Below are 22,744 nucleotides of genomic sequence, written 5' to 3' on the forward strand. Positions count from 1 at the left end.
CTCTGGACCTCCTGGACATGGTCCAACGGACTCATCGTCTTCGCCCCTAGCGGGCATATCATCATGCTCTGACTCAGGAGAGGGCGATGGCATATGAGCAGGCTCGGGAGAAGCAATCCTAGCACGACGTCTCCTAGCTGACGCCGTAGGTCTAACTCTGGAGGGACCGGGATCCATGTCTGAAAATATAGAAATTCAATGTTAGGCTATATCAAAGAAAATAATTCAATTGCATACATAAATGATAAATGATAAAACAAGCCAAAAAAGAAACAAGTTACTTCTTGGAATCTACATGATTGGGTTTTGTGATAAATAATTCAATGTTACTTCAATTGCATACATAAATGATAATTCAAAAGTATACGACTCGTAAACTCAAGACATAACTCAATAATAGACTTTACCTAAAACTATGCCGCAGTTCTTAGTTTTTGTTTTTAGTTTTTGTTCGTTAACTAATGTTGTGGTTTTATTATTTGACAGAGCATTTGATATGAGATAATCATTCCAAGATCAAGAATGACATCGATGAAGGTAACAAGATCATCATATTTGGATGCACCATGTTAATGCTATATGATAATGATTCTAAATTATCCCTACTTCTCAAATTACTATCTAATCTAGTAATGAAAAACTTGTCCTTGATGTTGGGTATCCAATTCACCCTAAGGACGTGATCTAGGCTAAAATTTGGGAATAAAAATAATCCATAGTCTAGCAACAGAAAAAAAAAAAAAATTTGGATTCGGCCCCATGGGGACCAAGATACATTGGGTCGGCCCCATGGGGCCGAACCAATGTATTTTGGTCGGCCCCATGGGGCCGACCCAATTGCAGCGGGGCGGCCCCATGGGGCCGAACCGAAGGCACTGGTTCAAAGAACCAGTGCCGAACGATTTGGGGAGGGGGGGGGAGCTACCTCGAGGTGGTCGTGGAGGCGCCGGCGAGGTGCTCGTTGCTCGGGAGATGGCCGGGGAGGTGGTTCCGGGAGAAGCCGGCGAGGTGGTCGGAGATCGGGAGAATGCCGGCGACGAGAGGGAGAAGGGGGAACGGGGGGGTTTTGGGCGTTGGCGAGGTGCTTTGGGCGGAACAGTTCAAAGGGAGACGGAGGGGGTTTGGCCGCCGGCGAGGTGCTTGAGGCGAGGTTTTTGGGCGGAAGGGAGAAGCCGGCGGGTGTTTTGGAGGGGAAGAGCGGGGTGGGGGGGTTTGGGGGGTGTAGAGAGCAATTTAGGTGAGGGGGTGGGGAGGGTGGGGGGTAATTTAGGAATTTTTAATTTTTTAGGGGTGTCCTTAGCAAATGGGGGGTGTAGAGAGTATTTAATTTTTTTTTAATTTTTGGGGGGTGTCCTGAGCAATAGGGGGGGTGTATATAGAACCCGGAGGGTGTGGCGGCGAGCCAGCGAGCGATGAAGCCCGTACCAATTTTACAGCCAATGCCCTCGCTCCCTCGCGGCCTCCCCCGTTGCGGCTGCTCTCGGCCCTCCTCCTCGCTCCGCCGCTGTTTTCTCTCCGGCTTCTTCTTCTCTTCCGCTCCTTCTCCCTTCCCGTCTCCTCCTCCTTTCTGTTCTTCCTTTGAGAAGCTCCTGAGGCCCTGCCTGGGGTTCTACTCTTTCCCTAGAATGGAGGTACTTCGCTTCTTATCGTTTAGTCCTTTGACCCCTTTCCTCCGTGGAAGTTTTCTTTGGTTTTCGATTTGTATTCCATTTCTTGATCTCTCTTGATGCCATTGATTGGAATTCCTGGAGTAAATGGAGATGATGTTTGTGTAAAAGGCTGGATTGTGGAGATGTTTGACTGGGTCTTGCTAAAAGCTTGCCTTTTAATTGGGTTGCCAAGGGATTATCAGATTCAAATGCATTAGGGTTGTAGGATTTCTTGGTGGGGTGAAAGTTGGAAATTAACAGATTTAATTAATTATCTTTAATTTGATTTGAAGCCTTTTCTTTCTGATACGTGATAAACTATTGACCGCTAACTTGTACACATCACATCATGTATCAGTTAGACATATATTTTTAACTAAAGATTTTACTATTTTCTAGAAACTTTGAATACCTCCATAGAATTTTCCAGAACACCGGTTCTAAATTCTGAAAAGGATTTCTTTTGAACTCTGATTGACCAATTGAAGGTTCTCTGTCCTTGCTTTGAGGTTTTCCTCCAACTTCTTGTAATATTTGAGCGACTTGTCATGGATTGCATTCATTTGTTGAATAAGGTAATTGTATTTAATACCTCTTTCTTTCTTGCCAATAGCTTAACACCTTATTTACAAGTTCTTACTTTCAGTGTTTTTACTAGTTATTTACTTAATCTGATAAGACGATTGTTGACTCATGTCATCATCCATGGTATTTTTGGATGATCAATTGTTGTATGGAAAATTTATTATTATATTAAAGTTAAAGCATTCACCTAATTTACTTATCTTTTTGACTTTTTTTTTATTATTTCTATTTTTGGTAAATTTATATATTTATGAATTTAGTTGTGTTTTTCCTATTTTTTAGTAAATGTACTTAGATGCCCACCAAGGTGTCTATATGGTACCTCTGTATACTACAATGACTTCCGTTCAGAATGTTTGACAAAAGATGTAGAAATGTCTCATACAATCATATTTGACAAAGCATACTACTGGAGCAGGGGCATCCATTGTGGCCATCGACTGTGGATTGTATGACAGCATAGTTTCTTTTTTGTAAGTAATGGGTAGATCAAGTCTGAAGATGTGAAGCATCCTTGGACATACAAAATTTGTTTCAAGAGAAATACTATAGTTTTTGCATGATATCATCCTGTGAATACATGCTTGTTTCAGTTTATTGTTTGTGGAAAAGCGACTGTGGAGCCTCTTGTGATGGTAGAACTTGTACTCAAACTTTCCTGGAGAAATGAACAAAGTTTCTTTGTTATTTGATGAATAGTTTCTTGGAAATAAAGATTGCAAATTTGCTTTCTCTGAAGAAGTTTGCTTAAGAGTTTACATGCATGATTATAAAAAAGGGTTAACCCTATTCTTATTCAAAAGAAATAAAGGTACTAATGCAAGAAACTAAAGTTCTTCTCAAATGACAGTTATTGGAATTGCTTCATTGTGTTATGTCAGTGAATGCTATTTATATTGTACTTGGGGCAAGTTTCATAGATCTCCCTAACTTCTATAGGAACCTTAAAATTAAAATATATAGCATGAGGAAGCATAAGGATATCTTGAAGGTACTTGTTTATCTGACTTTTCTTTAGAACCATATATCCTTGTGCATTGCTGTCATAGCTTACATTGAAGAATAACTAGGAGGATATGTGTGGAGAACTGTTATCTATAATAACCACAGAACATATATGTCTATCAATGAACTCAAAAACAAGTAATGTTTTCCATTAGAATGATGGGAAGAATATTATGTAAGTAAACATAAATTTTAGCTTGATTTATGGACTCAGATATGAAAAATGAATAGCTGTCGTTAGTGTTTCTGTGTTGATTAATGGCCATCCTATTATGCTTACCCTCTCATGCCATTTCAACTATCTAAACCTTTGTATTTGGCAAGTTGACTTCCTAAGCCATATGATGTATGTAGGTTGTGGACAAGCTCTATAACACTTGCATTGCACTATCATATTATGAAAAGCGAAGTTCGGCAAAGTGCAAACCCACTTCTCCTCCAAAATTTATTGATTTCAGTTGGATTCACTAGTACATTCATTAATACATTAAAGAATTCCATTTTTTCATCTAGTTTTACCCAAATCAAATGTTAAATGGAAGAAATATATTTTGCATGATAGAGTTTTAAATTTTTTTTTAAAAAAAAGCAGAACCCATCATGGCTTTTTTGATTTTTTGCTTGACCTTTGGTTCAATATTGAACAAAATACTTAGAGAGCTTGCATTGAATTCAGATTTAGCTGGGAATTTGTTGGGGATGGGCAGTGGAGGGGAGCCTTTTTGGACTATAGCAAATGAAATACATAGAGTTTGGTTGGTCAAGAAAGATTTAAATGAAGGTACCTGACCTTTAACATATGACAATACTGATGTATTGCACCAATACTCTACTTTATAGGCCGCTATTATGGAATATAAGTTGACATACTCACATGCAGAAAACAGAATAATGCCCTTTTATCATTATTTTTTAATTAAGTAATGCATGTTATTCTTGCCGATATTGCAATCGCATCCTTATATTGTTGTATTTTTTGGTCCTTTCAGAGTTGACGCCCTTAAATGGGAATCATATGAGGCAAATTTTTAAGTTAAATTTGATTTCTCTGTTGGAGTTTGCAGTAGCTTTTAGGATTGATCTCTCCTCTCTCGGATCAAGATTTGGGTTCTTTAGGCCCGTTAATGGAGTGTGTTTATGTTATTTAGAGATAATTTACAATAAGGTTTGACTCCAGATTTGATATTCCATTTTTATGTAGCCAACATGATGACTTTAATAATATTTTAATAAATTAGTAGGAGTTGCACAATGATTATATTTAAGGGATATAACAGGATCTTACCCGAAGTTCTGATTAATAATTGACATCAATCAAGAATTGTTTTGATGGATTAGCTGTCAAGTAAGTGGACCACAATGCTATAGCACAATTAGGTGCACAATTAAGTTGACGCTAGCACTGAGAACATATGATGCACGTGAAAAGCTTAATGGATGGCTGTAAGCTACCAGGTTGTTTGAGTTGGATTACAACCTAAAATTATGCTATCCGTCTTTTCTATGGTTCCTTTATCAGAAGTGAAATTTCCTGTTTGAAATCCATCAATTATGAACAATGGTATAAGGTCTATCAGCAATAAAGCGTTTCCATCCTTTCATTTCTGTTGGCTTCCTTTCCTCTTGAAACCATCCTAGAAGGATGGTCCTATGTCTAGTTGGAAGCTTCTTTTAAGGTCGGCTGTCCAGTCTGGTGTGATTTCAGGATTAAGATATGCACTTCCACGTTTTATAACACCCTTCTCTTGTTTCTCTCTTAAAACAAGAGGAAGAGGGAAATAAACAAAGGTGAGTATATATCGCAGACGTACATATTTACAATATTCCCTATAGTGGTGGAAAGGCGTTTGAGAGCTACTTGCAAGTTTGCTTGATAATATAGTAGATTGCACAGTGGATTATGCAACCTCTTATTCTTCAAGGATTTTTTAAAAGACTTTTTTAAGTTACAGAAATTGAAGGGATCTTATAGTTCCTGTGCAGTTAGTTGACCTTAAGGTGAAATTAAGGGTAACTAAGCAAGATTGTTTTGTCACATTACTCCATATAAAAGTCCATTAAGACAATTTATAATGCAGTTATTTTCCTTTTTATTTTCTCACTACAATCACCGTAACTATTAGTGCTATCACTAGTACTTGGACTGGTGTCTGCATTATTTCTGTATCACTATAATCTTCTAGGTGCAACAGTAAAAACTACGGTGGGCAAAATTTTTTGAAATACCGTTTTGAACATTACATCAATCGAAAACCTTCTTGAGGAATGTAAAAGAGACCCACTGTAATTTTCCTGAATTACCTCAGATTTGCATATTGTGATTGGGACAATTAATAAACAAGTTATTAATGTGAATCCTTACATTCTTGGTATGTATTTGATTTTTGATTGAAGATGGAAGAGTTGTGATCCTCTCAGTTGACATTTGATCGATAGTTGGAATTTTGGAGCTTTCCCTCAAGACTTTTTATATTTTAACCTTGATGGATGTTTAAAGGTGATGTGAGTCCATTAATTTTGAAATCTTTCGTTACATATCTTTAATCTATTTTCTCTTGCAGGAAATGATCTAGGAAAGGAGATGGATGCCAAGATCTTGGTGGCTTTATTGGCAATAGTGTTCCTAAAGTTCTTTTGGGTTGTGCCAATGTGGACTGAAGGAGATTTGAAAAATAAGATATCTGGGGTGAATATAAATAAGAATAAGTGCTCTCTCCTCCGATTCTTTATTATAGACCTTATGATGGGATTACTAAAACTGTACTAATATGTATATTACCATGCCTTATGTCTCTTGAGATGGTTTGTGAAAACATATAAAATCAGATAATAGACTTGCATGACCTTGTACAATAATATCCAGATACTTAATAAAATTTATACATGATTTTTAAAAGTGATATTCATCTTTTATTGGCTTACTTGTACTTTGCAATTTTTTTTTCAAATGATAACATTCTAGGATTATTTGTTGGTAGACTACTCATAATTATTTGAGAATCTATGTAGGACTTGGTGGGTTGAAAAGGTACCCATGATATTACATTACACACTGGACAATGGGTTCTAAACTAATTTCATTTGATTTGGAAATGTTTATGCATGACTTTGTTTGTTGTGATAAGCAATGGATTGATTTTGTGGTTAAGGTTCCTTACATATGTGAGAGGCCTGTTTGAGGATGATGGAAATAAGGAAACATATGATATCAAACCCATAAAAGTGAAAGCAATTTGATGTCTAAGTCCTGGGCTTCATGGCAAAAAATAAATTGAACGGTTAGATTGTATTTAGACTATTATCAGAATTCCAATCGAAGTTGAACATTTTAATGTATTGCAAGTTTGCGATAGAATGTGGGAATATTGCAAGACAACTGAGCATTCATTACGTATATTCGGATGTCAGTATGATGAGTGCATGTGTCAGGTAAAACTCGTACGACAACGATAAGGACACTCATGTTATATGGGTAACATCATTGATATATAGGACCAGCATATTAATGTCGGAAAGAAGAGAAGGCAGAGGCATGGTGCTACAAGTGCAAAAGTTAAAGAGTTAGGAACTGACTGACAGAAAAGGAGAACTTATTAAACAATTAAGGTCATGGGCTAAAATCCTCTTAAAAATGATCTGTAACAAGAACCTTCAACATTCATTGAACAACTGATAATTCACTGGTCTTGATTATATGGTGGTATTAATAAGGCGTAAGAAGGCTAGTAAAAAACATAGTTTGTTTTCTTTGCACTTTTTAAATCTCAAATCAGTGACATATATATTACATTTATTCTCATTGAAATCTTCAACCTTATTTGAAAGGTCTTTTGACATTTACATGAGGGATCGTCATTGCTTGGAACATCATACTTTTCAACAAACTCATGTTTTTGTGCTCATGAGTCTTGCAGTACAGAAGTAAACATTATCAAGAATTGGACTGTCAAAGTCTAGAGCAATGCTTTAGGCTCTGCTATGATGTTTGACTTTTTACTCCTGGCTTTACTAAAGAGCTGCCATTCCTGGTTGCTGCTATTGCTGTTGTGGCTAATGTTCTATCAGATGGACATGCAAGATTAGTTAATGGAGGAAATGCAGGTTGCTGCCTCTTGCAAACCTTGCCTCCCAACCTGTACAAATTTCTCAAAGTTTTTGTTGTCTCCAAGGTTTTAAATACTGTGGGATGGGGCTGTCCTGTTTTTTTTTTTCTTTTTTTTTTTTCTTTTTTTGTGTGTAAAGGAGTGCCTCATGTCCTGACACTCCGGTTAGTGGATGTCTGGTCCTGCCCCATCCCATCCTGGTTCATTTTCCTACTCGTCCTGTCTCGAGACTCAAGAGTCAAGACAATGCCCTGTCCTGACACTCAGGGATGGTGGGCTGCCCCACCACCCACTGGTATTTGCCTTGGTTGTCTCCACATTTCTTTTGCCTTGAACAGGCTGCTAATGCTTGGTTGGAAGTTGGAACCTTTTGTTTTGTCATTCTAGTTCTATTAAGAGATCAACGTGGTGTCTTAATACTGCATTATTCTTAAAGCACCATAACATTAATACTTCATGACATCGATATTATCATGCTAATGATGATGCTTCTGTAATCTTGATGTAACTCTAGCAAAAGATTGCATTTTTTTAGTGATGTAAATTAGGTTTCAATGAATTCTGGGGCTACCATTGATGCTCCATTTAGGTGGTCACTACATCAAGTGTATTCTGGGGTGAGATGACAAGTTTCCTGATTATTTTTGTCAGGTGAAATGAGGTAAAATAAATGGACGATAAAGATAAGAAGTAATAAATGGAAGAAAGAAGTGAAGATAGATCATGAAAAAAGGCCTTTTTTGTTTTCTTGACAAAATAAACTACAGGAAGCTGGTTTCTTTCTAAGAGTAACAGAAGCAGTCCAACTAAAATCATGTTTAAGGAGTCCTAGGACTTGTACCATATGAATTGGAAGAGACTTAATCCAGATACTTTTGATGGGAATTAAAAATTTCCTTTTAAATCTGGCACTACAGGAAGCCAACTGCTTCCATCATTTATAATATTGATTAAAGTCAAATTTTGTGCAGATGACTTTAGATGTGTACGGTGTATGAAGAAGCTGGTTAGTGTGAGGAAAGGTGGCGGCATTCAGTTTTGAACTGATAGTCGGCTAACCTTTCAGTTTTTATTGCATTGACAGTTGACATTAATATTTTTGACCATGGAAAAAGTATTGGCAGGTAATGGTCCAGTGAAAGGTTGACTCATGGAATTGTCTCTACAAGCCTAAAATTGTTAGCCCAGGCAACTTTTTGTCTTGCTGGTTGGCCTTTGTTTTAATTTTTGCTACTTTTAGCCAGGTGAAAAAATTGAAGGTTTTTTCTCAATTTGTTTGAGGATGAGAAAACATCAAATACAGGAAAGATGAGAAATATGAGCAATGGTGGAATTCACTTTATCTTTCTTGGATATTTTATCATTGTTCATTTCTTATTAGTGGAAAAGAAGAGATCACCTACATTGAAGTAATTGAGTTTTTCCAAGATAAATTCAAATATTCAATGATACCTCTTGATTTAAATATTTAATCATGCACTTCTAAGGGTTATGCCTTTATTTTATGTTTAGAAAAAAAAAACACTTATCATTCTGAAACAATTTTTTTTTAATATAAATTATAGATAGTTTACAGTCTTTTTATTCACTTAGGTTAATTTAATATTTTCTTTAAGAAACATTTACGTAATTGATGATGCATTTTTAGTTTAGGTAAGTATGTCTAGTGGCAAATCATCTAAATGTATTTTTTATCATCCATTTTCATTCAAACTTTCCAATTTTTCTAAGTTTTATTTCTAAAAAATTCTTTTCTTATACTATTGATGTGTTGTCCACAAGGTCCGCCGTACCGGTACTAGTTGGCGTACCGGTGGCGGCCCGGACCGGTACGAAATCGGTGGCGTATCGGTCCAAACCGGTCCCATCCGGTTCTTCAACAATAAACTATAGGTATCGGATTCCACGTTGATCCGGTACCGGTCCCAGGCCGGAGCAGTACGGCAGACCATGGTTGTCCATTACTGTTTCAATTAATATATCTTTATCAGCCCCTGGCAGGTTTGAGCTGGTGATGAACTTCGTGCAAATATTCGAAGCGTCTTGAGTTTTGACTATTCCAAATATCAGGCTGAAAAGGATACTTACAAAAAATAATAAGCATATATGAAACTCTTTTCCTGTGTTAATTTATTAAAATAGCTCGGCAGAAATAAATTTTGTTGGGGCTGATGATTAATTGTGTCCATTTCTTTCATCCTGTAGTTCAAGTGCTTAGCATAATGATGAATCTTTAATCTTTGAAGGAAGCTTTAGGAGCCTTTGAATATTACTAAAAGTAGAAGTATTATGTAGTACAGCTTGCCTGCACAAAATTCTGATGACTGAGCAAGACAGCTTATATATGGAAAGTATGCAGAGAAGATCCATGATCAAATATTTATATACTATGAGTTCCAGGGAAGTTTGTAAGTGATTAAATGCTTCATGAAACATTATTGAGGCAACACCTTTTTCTGTTAGAAGTGATCGTTACATGTTATCGTTGTGTTTCCTAAAAAATGATTGCAAGTTTATTAAGCATACCAAGTGTTGCAGTGAGGGCCCCGTGGAAATCAATTAGGACTTCTGAGCGGAAAAAGATTCTCTAAAGGTGGTTCTCTGCATTATTATCCATGTATAGGAATGCTCCACAATTATGACTAGGTTACATTAATTTTTTTTTTTTGCTGTGGATTTAGAAATCACTTGTGGTATCTAATTGTCGATTGACCGTCTTGATATAGTATTTTCTTTTCTGGCAGCAAGATTTGCTGTATTGGACTGTAACAGTAACAAATTGATACCCAGCACAGAAGACGTACCAAGGTCCGCGGACCGGCACGGGATTGGTCGGTGGACAGGTCGGTACGATATAGGTTCGGTACCATACCAACATAAACCAGCATGCCCAATTTTTTTTTGAGTTTTTCGAGTTCAATTAATTGGTAATCAATCTTTTTCAACTTTTTCAATAATTTTAAGTCTAATTTGATTTTTTTATATTTTTTGATGTTTATATGATCCCGATTTAACCTAAATGATGCATCTTGTTATTTTAAAATAGTACAAAATATAAAATGATTAGTGAGATATTGCATGCTACAAGAAGCAATATGAAATATCCTCAAATCAAGTAGCGAGGTGAAAAATATAAAATAATGCAATCAATTATATATATTTAAAGTACATACATATCAGTATCTAAAATTTCATCGAGTAGCGATGCCTCTCATAGATATCTGGATCATTAGCATAATCAGGAGGCACATCTGCCCACCTCTCTCATCAAACGGCGTTGTAGTCTTGTCTATTCATCCCATAAGGAACACGCTTGGGGTTATAAGCACTCTCGGATCTCTCGCTGAAGCTTTATCTCTAAGAGATGTCCTCTGACTGATAAAATGATTGTGAAGAGGCCCGTCCGAATAAGTCGACAGTAAAATTTGATCTGTAAAATGCTCCAGGTTGCATAGGGTAGTAGCCACTGAAAGATGTCTTAGACGTACCATATTTATATCCATATTCGTATGAGTCATAGGCTGCTTGTGGCTGCGGATAATAGAATCTAGTATACGACTCAGAACCTGATATGTTTATGGATTCTACTCCACATGCGAGGTCATCTGCAGTTGCATCATATCCTCTTGAATGACCTCGAAGAGTCCGTCTCCTATATGCAATCGTATCCTCGCATGCTCTACCATATCGTGCATTGTAGTCCCTATCCTATGTAGTATGCGTAAACTGGGACTCATCAGTGAATTGAAGACCACCATGCAGTTGTCTCATAAACGGTGGTCTCATATCTTTCACTCTCTTTCTAGCCAGTAGATCTATGACTACAAGAATTGCTGCTTTTGGTCTCTGGATTTGAGTAAACTAGCTTCTCCTCTACACTCTCCATTGGGGCTGCAGGTGCCTTTTGTTTTTCTTTTTTGGTGTGCTGGGCAGCTGCCTGCTTACCTTTCATGCCACTTACTGTCTGCTTACCCTTCGTGCCCATCTTTGCCTAGCTATGTTGGAAGAATGTATGTCATTTTTCTGACTGAGTTGACGGGATAGTGTAGTGGCTTCATCTAAGAATCTCTCGATCATATCTCCAAGAGGATGTCTCAGACAAGAAGTCATGTGGTGACCTCATGGCTGTGGCTAATCATCCAAAAATATATTTTTAATTTTTAAATTATATATAATCCAAAAATTTTTATGTCATTGTGTAAATTATCCATAGATCTACAACATATCATAAAATCAAGCCCAAATCAAAAATTTTGGCATGATCTTCTGTTATTTTGCAAATTTCGAGCTATTTTTTGAACCCCTCCAAATATAGAGGGAATGAGATAAGGGAGAGGAAGCACATCTTATTGAGGCTTAGATCTTCTTTCAATAGCATTGCATCGGTGTGATTTTGCAAATTGGGAGGAGGGGGAGCTGTTTAGGCCTTAAGACTCTAAACTAAACAGAGAAGGTGTTGGGACAACCTTCCCAACACCTTCTTTTAACAAAAGAAGGAAAAAGGGGAGGGGTCCCGGTTTGGAACCGGCTTGACTCGGTGCGATCTGGACGGTTCGCACCGAGGTTGAAAGGAACTGGCCTTTTTCGGCCGGCTTGGTCCGGTTCCAGCCGATCCCAGTCGGTTCGAAATTTGTTCTAGCCAGTTCGGTGCCAGAACTGAATTTAATAGCTAAACCGATCCGATTTTCCACCGGGTTGGCTCGGTACGAGCCGAACCATGCAGTTCGGTCCGGCTCGGCCAATCTTGAGGCGTACCAAGTGGCAGTATTATAAACCAACCTAAGGTTTGCCGTACCGATTGTATCGACATATCGGTGGACATTGGTACCGGTATGGTACCGGTACAGTACCGAATCGAACCGGTACTATACCGGCGAAGACCCAAAAAAAAACTACCGCGCGGACGAGCGCGCGTCCGCGTCAAATGCTACAGAGTGGCATTAAATGCCACTCTGTGGCATTGAGTATCCCGCGTGCCCGCGCAGGCTCGTTGCCCCCCGGGGGTGGGGAACCGCGGGCGAGCGTGGTTCCTAGCGCGGAAAACCATGCGTATGTATTGGTGTGAACGAAGCCGGTTTGCACGGTACACGTATGAAACCATTCGGTTTCAACCCAGAACCGAAATTATACACCGTATCGGACCAGTGCCGACGGGCACTGGTTCGGTACGGGCTGAACCGACCGATTTTCAGCATACCATGAACCGACCCATAACAATACTATACCAGCATGGTACTAGTATGAGTATCGAAATCTCTGTATGAACCATGTATGGTAGATTTCAAACATTTGCCGTTACACCACTCTGAAATTAGATTAGCTCAGCTCTCTCTTTCAAGATAAACTAACTTCGCCAATTATCTTATTACCTTTAATCTTCTTAGGCCTTTCATTATTGGCAAACTCTCATGATATCAAGGTTTTTGAAAACCCTAGATCTAAGTTATTGCAGTGGGTGGCCGAGACTTAGATGAATTGAGCTCTCAGCTTGTTTGCTATGGAAGTTGGGCAATTTGGAAGGAACTGAGATTTTTCGAGACTTCAGTCAATATTTTAGGACCAACATATCAAAATCTCAGCCGACATGGTAAATCCAAGTGTAGTAACTTTATTAAGGCATTGGTTTTGAAATTTATTAGTCAGTATATCCGTCTTAGAAGTAAAAAGGATGATTGAAAATTATCAGCCGGTATGTTTATATTATACTGGCCAATATCTTGGTAGTTATCTGTTTACACTGGCCCAGATATTAGAGGCTTAAATCTATCAGGAATTGCCAGATACGGACACAAACTAATATCTCTGCTGAGATGAAAACCATGCATGACATTTATATATGCTATATTAGTTTTTGGTGCTAATCATGCTTATAAAATTTCCTATTTCTGTTGTGATTTTATTTTTCTCAGTACTTGAGCAATTGATCTAAAAATTGGAGATTTATATTGAAGCTTATCTGCATCTTATATTCCTTTTTTTCCTGCTGAAGATATGAGAGCAGGAATTATGATCATACTTATGAAGATGATCTTCATCGTTGCTCATTTTCATGATATTACAGCACTTCTGGACTAGAGGATCAGCTGATAAAAACAGAGTACTAGTGGATCAATTGAAGCAATATGGTGTAATCAAAACAAAGAAAGTGGCTGAAGTAATGGAGACTATTGACAGGGGATTATTTGTACCTGATGGCAACTCAGATTACATTGATAGCCCTATGCCAATTGGCTACAATGCAACTATATCTGCTCCTCATATGCATGGAACTTGTCTGGAGCTATTGAAGGAGCATCTCCAACCAGGCATGCATGCTTTAGATGTAGGTTCAGGTGCTTTGTCTCCACCTTGTATGCTTTCATGACATCATACTTCTATATTTTGTTGGATATTTTACTAGTCATTAGACATAAGAGGCCATATTTTGAATACATTCTGTTAGTATATAATTACACAGATACTCGTTAACAGAAAGCATCAAGGATTTGACAATGTAGAAGGACTCAAAACTATAGTGTGTTTTAATTTTCTCGAGTGCAAAGTGTTCTCTTTATTGGAGTATTCTGTGAACATGTTGTTCAGTTGAGTCACTTGAGTGCCTACATTGCCTCCATATTCATTCCTTATATTTCTGTATATGGCTCCATTGTCACTCTTACATAGCATATACAGTCTTTCTCAACTTAAAGAAGAAACCAGACATTTTAAGTTTCATTGAAACTCTGAAACTGACACCGAAAGTTCCAGTTTTAGCCTGATTGTGATATGAAAGTGGGGCTGACTCTGGCGTTTTAGCCTAAACTAACTTATGGAACTAAATTTAATGCATATATAGCTTGTCTATCCTGATTTCTTTCATTTCATCATTCTTTTAAAATATATTGGGGCTTTTTTTTTCAGACTACAATTGAAATTTGCAGGTTTTTGGAACATTTGAAACTTTAATCTTAGGCACCAGAGAGATTAGAGAATAGGTAATTTCTTGACATAGGCCTGGCTATCCTAGAGTTCAAGTGTCATTGACAAATTTGTTATCATATGTTCTCTAATGATATTTCTTTAATGTTCAAAAGGTAATTTCTTTTTGTTTTAATGCAATCTGATATTTCCTAACTTTTTTATTTTTCTTGATATTTTTTTTGAATTTTTATAGGTTTCTGTCAAAACTGCCTATACTAGAGGGATACTGCTGAAATCATCAAAACTGTGGAAACCTAAACTCATTTCGTCTTGCTGAAAACAATTTCTGACACCTAATCCAATTTCTCAAAACATAGAAATGGACATGTGCAATGCATGTGATTAAGGAAAGAAAAAAAGTGAGGTGTGGTATCTGGGCAGCACATGTTATGCTGTAAGGGCCAAAGAAAAAATGCATGGTGAACAAGTTTTTTCCCCTTTCCTGGTGTCATTGGGACTCAAAGTTCACCTAAAAAGGACAATTCAGCCTCAAAGCAAAGCTATGGAGAGGCACTCAGCCAAAGACAAAAAAGTCTAGTCTCTTAGGCTTCTCACATTGATATGGAAGCGATACAGTACCATTTCTCTTGGATGCTGCAACCACCTGTGCCATCAGCTAATTAGTCTAGAATGAAATGTTCATGCAAATGGCTATTAGTTGTCATTTACCATCCTCATCTATCTAAAATAGAAAAAAGGCAGATTAGCCAGAAGTGTGGTTGCAGTGAATGTTGGGACATTTGGCTCTCTTTCATTGTTCTATGAGATGACAATGATGGTGGCTTTATGGAATGGTGTGCTTGTAATGCTTGCAATTTATCTGTGCTCTTCCTCCTGTGTTACAAGACTTATAATTAGTTAGCATTCTTGATTTTCTAGATTTCTGGTAAGATTGCTGAGGTCATCATGGTGCCATATTTAAGGTATTACTTCTAAGTGGTGGTAAATGTATAGTGCAATAGTCAATTGGTAATACCATGCCACTTAGCTCTTGTAGGAATGCTAACATTAAAACATTGTATATGCACCAAAAACCCATCTGAGATGTGTGATTCATGAGCAATTCCATAATAGATATGAGTATATCAATACATACAGTCAACGCATCGTATGCTGTACCGGCCCGAACCCGGCGGGTATGGGGCGTACCATTCTGTACCGGTTTGGTATCGATATTCTGTATGGGTGACGTACCGATATTCGATATGCCAAAAAAAAATCCGTACCATACCGTAGCGACACTGTGCTAGCGTGGCATCAGTACGGGGTCCGATGCCGAGACAGCAAATCTTGAGTCAAGGCATGCTGAACCGCCCGATTCCCAATACATTTCGGTATGGTTCGAGCGTGAACCCGATACAGTAATATATCTAGAAATACCCGGCGATTCTTTATTGACACCATTTCGGACACAACTGGTACATTCCAAAATAACTCTGACTCTGACATCTTTACCCTTGGCCATGAACCCCCTTTTGATTTGGATCGACTTAACTTCTTCTATTTTCGACCCGAACTGAAGAAGAATAAAAGAACAAAAAAATAAATAAGAAAATCAATAGAAGTTACTAACTTGAACCAAACCGGTGAGAATCTAGGTCAGTTCGGTCTTAAATTTCGAAATTCTCCCCAAATTGTCTTGAACTGCTCCGAACCGCCCCAAACCGAGGGGTTCCGAGTGGAACCGGTGTGAACCACTCGATTCACACCTATTTGAACCGATTTAGGAGCTCCGCCTCTTTAAACAGCTTGAATCATGGTCTATTGAATTGGGGTGAACTGTCTGATTCATTTCGTACCAAACCAGCACCGTATCGAACTGGTAGCCGACTGGCATGGGTCCCGACACCGCTTCGGCGGACCTTGCATACAATGCTTATTTCTGGTTAGTGAGGTTTCAAGTTTTGGCTGGAACTAGAAAGCCTCATTCTATCAGGTTTCAGCTGGGTTTGGTTGAAAAAAGCTGAAACCCATTCTATAGTTGTCATTTAAAAATTGGGTCAGTGTCTCTGCCGCTTGAACCCTGAGATTGGATGTTGCTAGCACTTGTCAGGGCCTCTAGCAAGACCCCTGCTGCAGTATTTTAAAGAGAATAATGGTAGAGTGACCATATGATAGCATCATTTATGACAGTGATAGACTTGTAATATCAATTTTTATTCTTTATTTGTGTAATAACAACTAGAATTACACTTGCATAACATTTGCACTTTGTAGGTGATAAGTTCATGCCCTTGAAATATTATTAAACTTTAAAGTGATACATCATTATATTTCCTTGCTTGTGACTTTCATGTAGGGAGTGGGTACTTGACAGCATGCTTTGCAATGATGGTTGGACTGCAAGGCCGTGCTGTGGGCGTCGAACACATTCCAGAACTGGTTGCTTCTTCCATTGAGAATGTTAAAAGAAGTGCTGCATCATCATTGCTGAATGGAGGTTCCCTTTCTCTGCATGTTGCTGGTATGTTCTGCTTACACTATAATTTTATGAGAGATAACGTTGTTTCTCAATTTACTAGTTGATATCCATTTGGTCATACCAGGCATGCAATTTTAGCCTGTAACCTGAGTATTTTCAAACCTAAGTTGTCACCAAACAGGAGATGATAAAAACTCAAACTCATCTTTATGTGTTTTGCTTTCTCTAGTAGGGGACTGTGTGTCTTCTGACTTTGAGCAGTCAATAAATCCTGTCAGAGTAAAATCATAAGCATAAGAAGTAAAAAAGAAATGACATGCACAATACGAGAGCTGCACTATTTAAAATTCTAACCATGTAACCTATACTTAAAAAATGCAATGGATATATCAAGAGCTAAAAGGGGGTTTATACAGACAAGATTTTATTGGTGGAAACTGGAATCTATTCTGGAATATAGCACTTTATGAATACAATAGTTTTTCTAAGTTATCCTTGCTGCTTCCCTTAGGTCAAAATGTTGAATTATGCCACCAGCTTATTGTAGCAATTGGGAGGTGAGCGAAGTCTTAAAATCTGCAATCATCCACAGAGGGTTCTGCACCTGCTTTTTATTTTTTTATTTTTATTTTACTCATCCACCTGCTTCCTTGACATTTTTCTTGCAATAATTTTCTTGAAAATTCTGCTTCCAGCCGGCATCTGAATCCACTTCTGGACTTATTCCTGAATCAGATAACTGACAGTGATGTGTAACATGAAAGCAAAGTGAGGACTGAAACTTGCACAAATGTGATGTGGGATCTGGGGTTGCCATTGACCCCATCAGAGATAAGTAATCACTACCAAGTAGCTTAGACTTGGTGCGTTATATGAAGGGGTATTTGAGTCTGAGCTGACCTTAAGCCAATCTTGAAAAACATGTTCAAGCTTGGCTTGTTTGTTAACTAAGTGAACTTTAATGAGGTTGTTGTTGAGCTGATTCCAAGCTTGGGTTGTTTGTTACCTAAGCGTTGATGAGGTGTTATTGAGCTGAACTTGACATTCTATTTGTTTTTGCAAACCCAAAGTGTTCAAGCACAGCTCTTATGTGTTAAGTTTTGAATGATGTTTGATTTTGTCTCATTTTCTAGTCGAATGAGATTGATTTAAGCCTGTTATTCCGGGCCTGAGATATTCATAAATATCTGCGGACATCTGCAGTCCTAGTGGGAAACAGATGGTAAGACCGTAAAGACATTCTTTTAACTGTTTTTGGGGTAAGTGGACATGTTTACTGTAATGCCATTATATGGATTAGTTGTTAAGCATGAACATTGCACATGAACAAAGAAAAGCAGCTAATCCATATCATAAATATTTAATGCCTGAACACCTACCTTCAGTGACAGATAGCAAAGTGAGGCTGGAAGTTTAGAGACGTATGAGGTGTGGCTGGTGGTTTTACACAAGATGATGGTAACAGTGAAATTGAACGTGGGGAAAAGAATAAAGAAAGAACATAGTTAGGAAAATAGTTTATATTTACGATGTTTTAACAGCACTTGTAACAGTTTTAGAGGCATCCTGCAATGAAACCCTGTTATTGCGATGCAAAAGGCTTGAGCTGCTACATGTGAGTCCCTTTTCCATGCATGAGTGTCATATAATAATGAAAAACTCTCTAAAGTAGTGTTTGGTTGTGAAACAGCACTCTTGCAATATTTTGTTTCCAACTCATTTTAATCAGGTTAGATTGTGGATCAAATGGGAGAAAAAAAAAACTGAATTATTTTTGGTTTACAATATCTTATTCCTGGCAGTAACTCTGAATGTTATTTGGTTGGAATAAATTGGAATGGGGAGGTTTAAGATGACTTTTCAATAAACTGGACAAAATTACCCATTTATATAAAGAAATACTGGCCAAGTATGGGAGAATAGAAAACAAATTATTGTATTGTTCGTTGCGCTATTATAATGGTACATAAATCATGGATTTTTTATATTTAGGTAATTTATTTATATGAGAAATAATAATTTGGCTACATACATAAATTTTAAAATAATAATATTAGAATATTAAAATTTGAAAATATTTGACTATCTACTGCTTTCACTTTTATGACAATTAGGTTTGAATCTTAATGGTCTGGATTTTAGTCCCCCTTCAACATGTAGACAGGAAAAGAAAATGCTAAGTAAGTGTTCTTTTACCTATCTTGTGGACCTATGCCTCAAAGGCTTCCTTTTCCTTCTTTCTTCCTCTATTCTTCTTTCCTTCTTTATTTGCTTCTAATCCGACGAGCATCCACCTCCCCCCACCCAAACTCAAACCTAGCCCAACCAACTACTAGCTCAATCTCCCTATAAGATCCCTTTTCTTCCTTCGAGATTATAGCGTTGGAGAAGAAGGTGACAACCACCAAGGCAAGCTTAATGGATGGTCATATATGATACTGGAGAAAGAGGTGGCTACAAGTAGGCAGATATGCTTAAGGGGTAGCGATATTGATCTTGACATTTACAGACCCTACCAAGTTGTTGGTCACCATGACGGCATGACTTCTAGAATTAGGGTTTGGGGCTAGGATCAAACCTTTTGAACTTTGAAGTTTTCGGTGTCCCACCGCAATGGGACTGAGTGTAGAATCTAGGAGTCATAGTGAGGTAGTAGAGGTGATGCACGGGAGAAGAGAGTAATTGATGAGCTTCAATTTCCATTCAGGAGAGGGGAGTAAAGAGCTCTCTTATGGGGCCTTTCTGGGATGAGTTCCAACTTATTTTAACCCCTGCTCATGGAATAAATTATTCCAAGCCTCTCTATGGAGAAGTTTACTCCAAAATATATTTTATAATTTAATAATAGCATATAAATATTAGATTAATATTGTTATAACTATAATTATTTGTACATTGCGGCTATTATAATGTAGCACAAAATGGCCATTATAATATAGTATAATATAATATGTAATGCAATATAAAGATCTAAGCAAATAATATATGGTATTTGGCAAAAGGCAATATGTCTACATGCATGCATATATAATAATATGATGCACATGGAAAAAATATAGGGGTCATTTGGTTCTAATGGAGCACAAGGTGCAACCAATAAGTATTATAACCAACTAGATTGTCGTGCCAGGCCTGTACCGATAGAGTCAACTGTACCATGAGAGAGAAGAAGAGAGAGAGAGAAAGTGGAGAGAGAGAGGGAGGGAGGCTGGGGGATACCGGCGGAGGGCCGGTGGAGGCCTCGGCCGCCGGAACCCCATGGCCTCCGCCGGCCCTCCTGCCGACGTCTGCCACCCTTCCCTCGCCCTTGCTCCCTTGCTCGCTCTCTTTTCTTCTTCTTCTTCGGCTCCGGCAACAGGTCTCGTTTCCGTTGCCGGAACCGTATTGGTGAGCCACCGGTACTATCTGGTTCGGAACGGTTTTGCCGACCTTGCCCATTTGAGTCTTAATAAGACAAGATATGAACAGAAAGTCGTAAAATTTGTGGTGCGGCATTTATGAACCCTATTTATGATGCATTTCAGTTTTTTATTTTCTGAAATTCATTTCTTGTGTTTTCTTCATCCTTTGAATGGCCAACGTGCATCAATTTGTACAAGAGGCAAAAAAACATGGCAGAATTATGGAATAAGAATGCAAGACTTGGTGAGAGTAAATAGAAAATGCTTTTACAGCCTACACCAAAGAAATGGGATAAAAAACCGTTTCTTATAATTATCATGTTGGCATGATATTTCTGATTAAGTGTAAAAATTTAGCTTATGCAATTTCATTATTTGGGTGCTCAGCCTTTTATTATGTTGTCTCACTAAAAAAAGAAAAGAAAAGAAGAGAAAACACATTTTTATATACCATTGGATCCACTTGCTTGGACCACTATATTACAACCTTGGATCTGTTACTTTGTACTTGCATTTCTTCCAGTGGAATGCATAGTTTTAGAAAATTATTCGTACTTGAAATCTTTAACTTTGTTTTATTTAAAACTTGTGCATTACCAAGTCATGTTGATTTAAACAGAGGAGCCATGATTTGCTTGTAAACTGTTGATGAACCTATTCACTGGTTGCAGATGGACGGCAAGGTTGGCCAGAGCAGGCACCCTATGATGCCATTCATGTGGGAGCAGCAGCTGCAAAGATCCCTCAACCGTTACTTGACCAGTTGAAGCCTGGTGGAAGGATGGTGATTCCTGTGGGGAGCTTCTTCCAGGATTTGCAGGTGGTTGATAAGAAGCTGGATGGCTCCATCAGCATTCGAAGTGAAACATCCGTGCGCTATGTCCCACTGACAAGCCGAGCGGCACAACTACAGGGCTTTTGATGCACAAAGTGCCTTCAACTCACAGAAGCTGGTGAAAATTACTGGAGAGATGATGCCAATGCAAAGTGTAGTATGTCTTTGTTGAGTCTTTTGTTGTACAGTTCAGAGCGTTATCTGCAGTTGCAATGTTGCCTCTCATGCATTTGAATCTGTAATTGTCTTGTTATCTTGTCCTTGTAAATGGTCTTGCTATGTTTCACTGTTAGGTTTACTTTATACAATTATATTGTTATGATGTTTTATTAAATCTTTACCACTCTGAATTCATCATGCTCTTGTTAAAAAAACCTTCATTCAGGATCTTTATTGGCTTGGTGTCCGGCACAGATATTAAAAAATGACCTCTCTTTCTTCTCCCATGTTTTTACATTTGCCTGCAGAACGAGTATTAATTTCATGGAAACCTTGTTGCTCTGGGTGTGTGTTGGGTTGGGCTAGGTTTGGTTGGATTGTATAGGCAATTTAAGATCGTAGAATGATTTAAGAAATTGTTGTTGGTTAGTATTGCATTTTTAGGATTTTATTTGGGTTGACTTGCATAGATCTCTTTGGGAAGTTCCCTTATGGAAGAGAGCCCAGGGGTGGAAGAGAGGAGGGAGAGGGGAAGGGCAGCTGGTCGCAGCGCCTGATCCCTATGGGGTGAAAGAAAGATCTCATAAGTCTCTTTTAATTCTATGGAGATTGAGCCTAGCAACCTCTTTCACCCTCTGATGAGTCTTTACATCGGACACGGCTTGAATGAAATATATAAATATCTTGGATTAAAAATAACTATGCTTTATTTATTAATTAATTATATTAGATTTGTGTTGGCTTTAGGTTGGATTAGCGTCAGGTTTGATTTAGGTTTTGAGCTCAATTATAATACTATCCTGGTTGGAATCAGGTTGTGTTTTTGAAGCCCAAATTCATAAACACTGAAGCTGTTTGGAGTCCTGGAAATGGAGCTGTATAGCAACTACAAATCAATCCACTTGTTTGGATACTTACAACTCAAATTACACAGTAAATTAAAATTGCTTTTTAGGCTGTAACTTATGTCCTTTTTGTGGTAAACTTACTTTTTGGGCTGTAACTCATGTCTATCTTGTGGTAGGTCGACCCACGATCAAAAGATTAAAAAAAGGTTGGTAATGGTGGTTTTTTTTTTTTTTTTTTTTTTTTTTTTGTGGTAAACTGTGATTCTATCCCTAGCTTGCTTTACTGAGACAGGAAACTAGACTCTAAGCAGACTGAGCCATTGCTCATGGACATCGAGTGAATATCAACGTCTTGCGAAATTGAACGTCCATGACATTGCCCAAAATGCAAGGGCTTGTACGTTCCGAACCAAAATTTGCCGCTACTGATGGTGATTTTGGTGGTTTTTCAATGCGAAATGTCATTCTAATATTAAAATTAATGTCTGAAGTCATAAGACATCCATTAAGAAAATATTAGGAAAAAGGAAAATAAATCCAGAAGGAAAGAATAAAGACTGATCGTCAGCTTTGAATCTTGAAGCAAGCGCGTTGTGTCCTTGAGGGAACAAGATCAAGACATGCAGTCGTTTGAAATTAGTGGAGATAAAGGTGAGAGTAGCTAAAAGAGATGTTATAAAAGTTTGGGATATTTTTGCTTATTTAAAATCTTTTCCAATTTCGTGTGGGACCTTCGTTCTTTTTTCTATGTTGGAATAATGAATTGATTTCTTTTGG

The 22,744-nt window shown here is 37.9% G+C and overlaps 1 protein-coding gene across 8 annotated transcripts; it reads left to right on the forward strand.

The window, feature by feature from the left end:
• Window positions 1–1,387: 1,387 nt before the first annotated feature.
• Window positions 1,388–21,317, forward strand: LOC103704948 (protein-L-isoaspartate O-methyltransferase-like). Of its 8 annotated transcripts, none has more exons than XM_039130920.1 (7): window positions 1,388–1,631; window positions 3,916–4,020; window positions 5,801–5,925; window positions 13,404–13,674; window positions 16,602–16,766; window positions 18,839–18,904; window positions 20,797–21,317. In XM_039130920.1, the coding sequence occupies exons 2-7, from the start codon at window positions 3,939–3,941 to the stop codon at window positions 21,045–21,047; spliced, it is 960 nt and encodes a 319-aa protein (XP_038986848.1). In that variant the 5' UTR covers window positions 1,388–1,631; window positions 3,916–3,938; the 3' UTR covers window positions 21,048–21,317. The 8 variants fall into 8 exon arrangements, with proteins under 8 accessions (XP_038986848.1, XP_038986849.1, XP_038986850.1 ...); XM_039130921.1 differs by lacking the exon at window positions 3,916–4,020 and adding an exon at window positions 5,634–5,736; XM_039130922.1 differs by lacking the exon at window positions 3,916–4,020.
• Window positions 21,318–22,744: the final 1,427 nt, after the last annotated feature.

Source organism: Phoenix dactylifera, chromosome 10, assembly GCF_009389715.1.
Source record: "Phoenix dactylifera cultivar Barhee BC4 chromosome 10, palm_55x_up_171113_PBpolish2nd_filt_p, whole genome shotgun sequence".
In the NCBI taxonomy this organism is placed as follows: domain Eukaryota; kingdom Viridiplantae; phylum Streptophyta; class Magnoliopsida; order Arecales; family Arecaceae; genus Phoenix; species Phoenix dactylifera.

Bases quoted from the DNA above. Each gene is read 5' to 3' on its own strand.
- LOC103704948 (XM_039130919.1), top strand. From the start codon at position 3,840: ATGGCTTTTTTGATTTTTTGCTTGACCTTTGGTTCAATATTGAACAAA. The intron at 5,926-13,403 runs GTGAATATAAAT...ATGATATTACAG, and splicing joins TGAAAAATAAGATATCTGGG to CACTTCTGGACTAGAGGATC. The intron at 16,767-18,838 runs GTATGTTCTGCT...TATGACAATTAG, and splicing joins CCTTTCTCTGCATGTTGCTG to GTTTGAATCTTAATGGTCTG.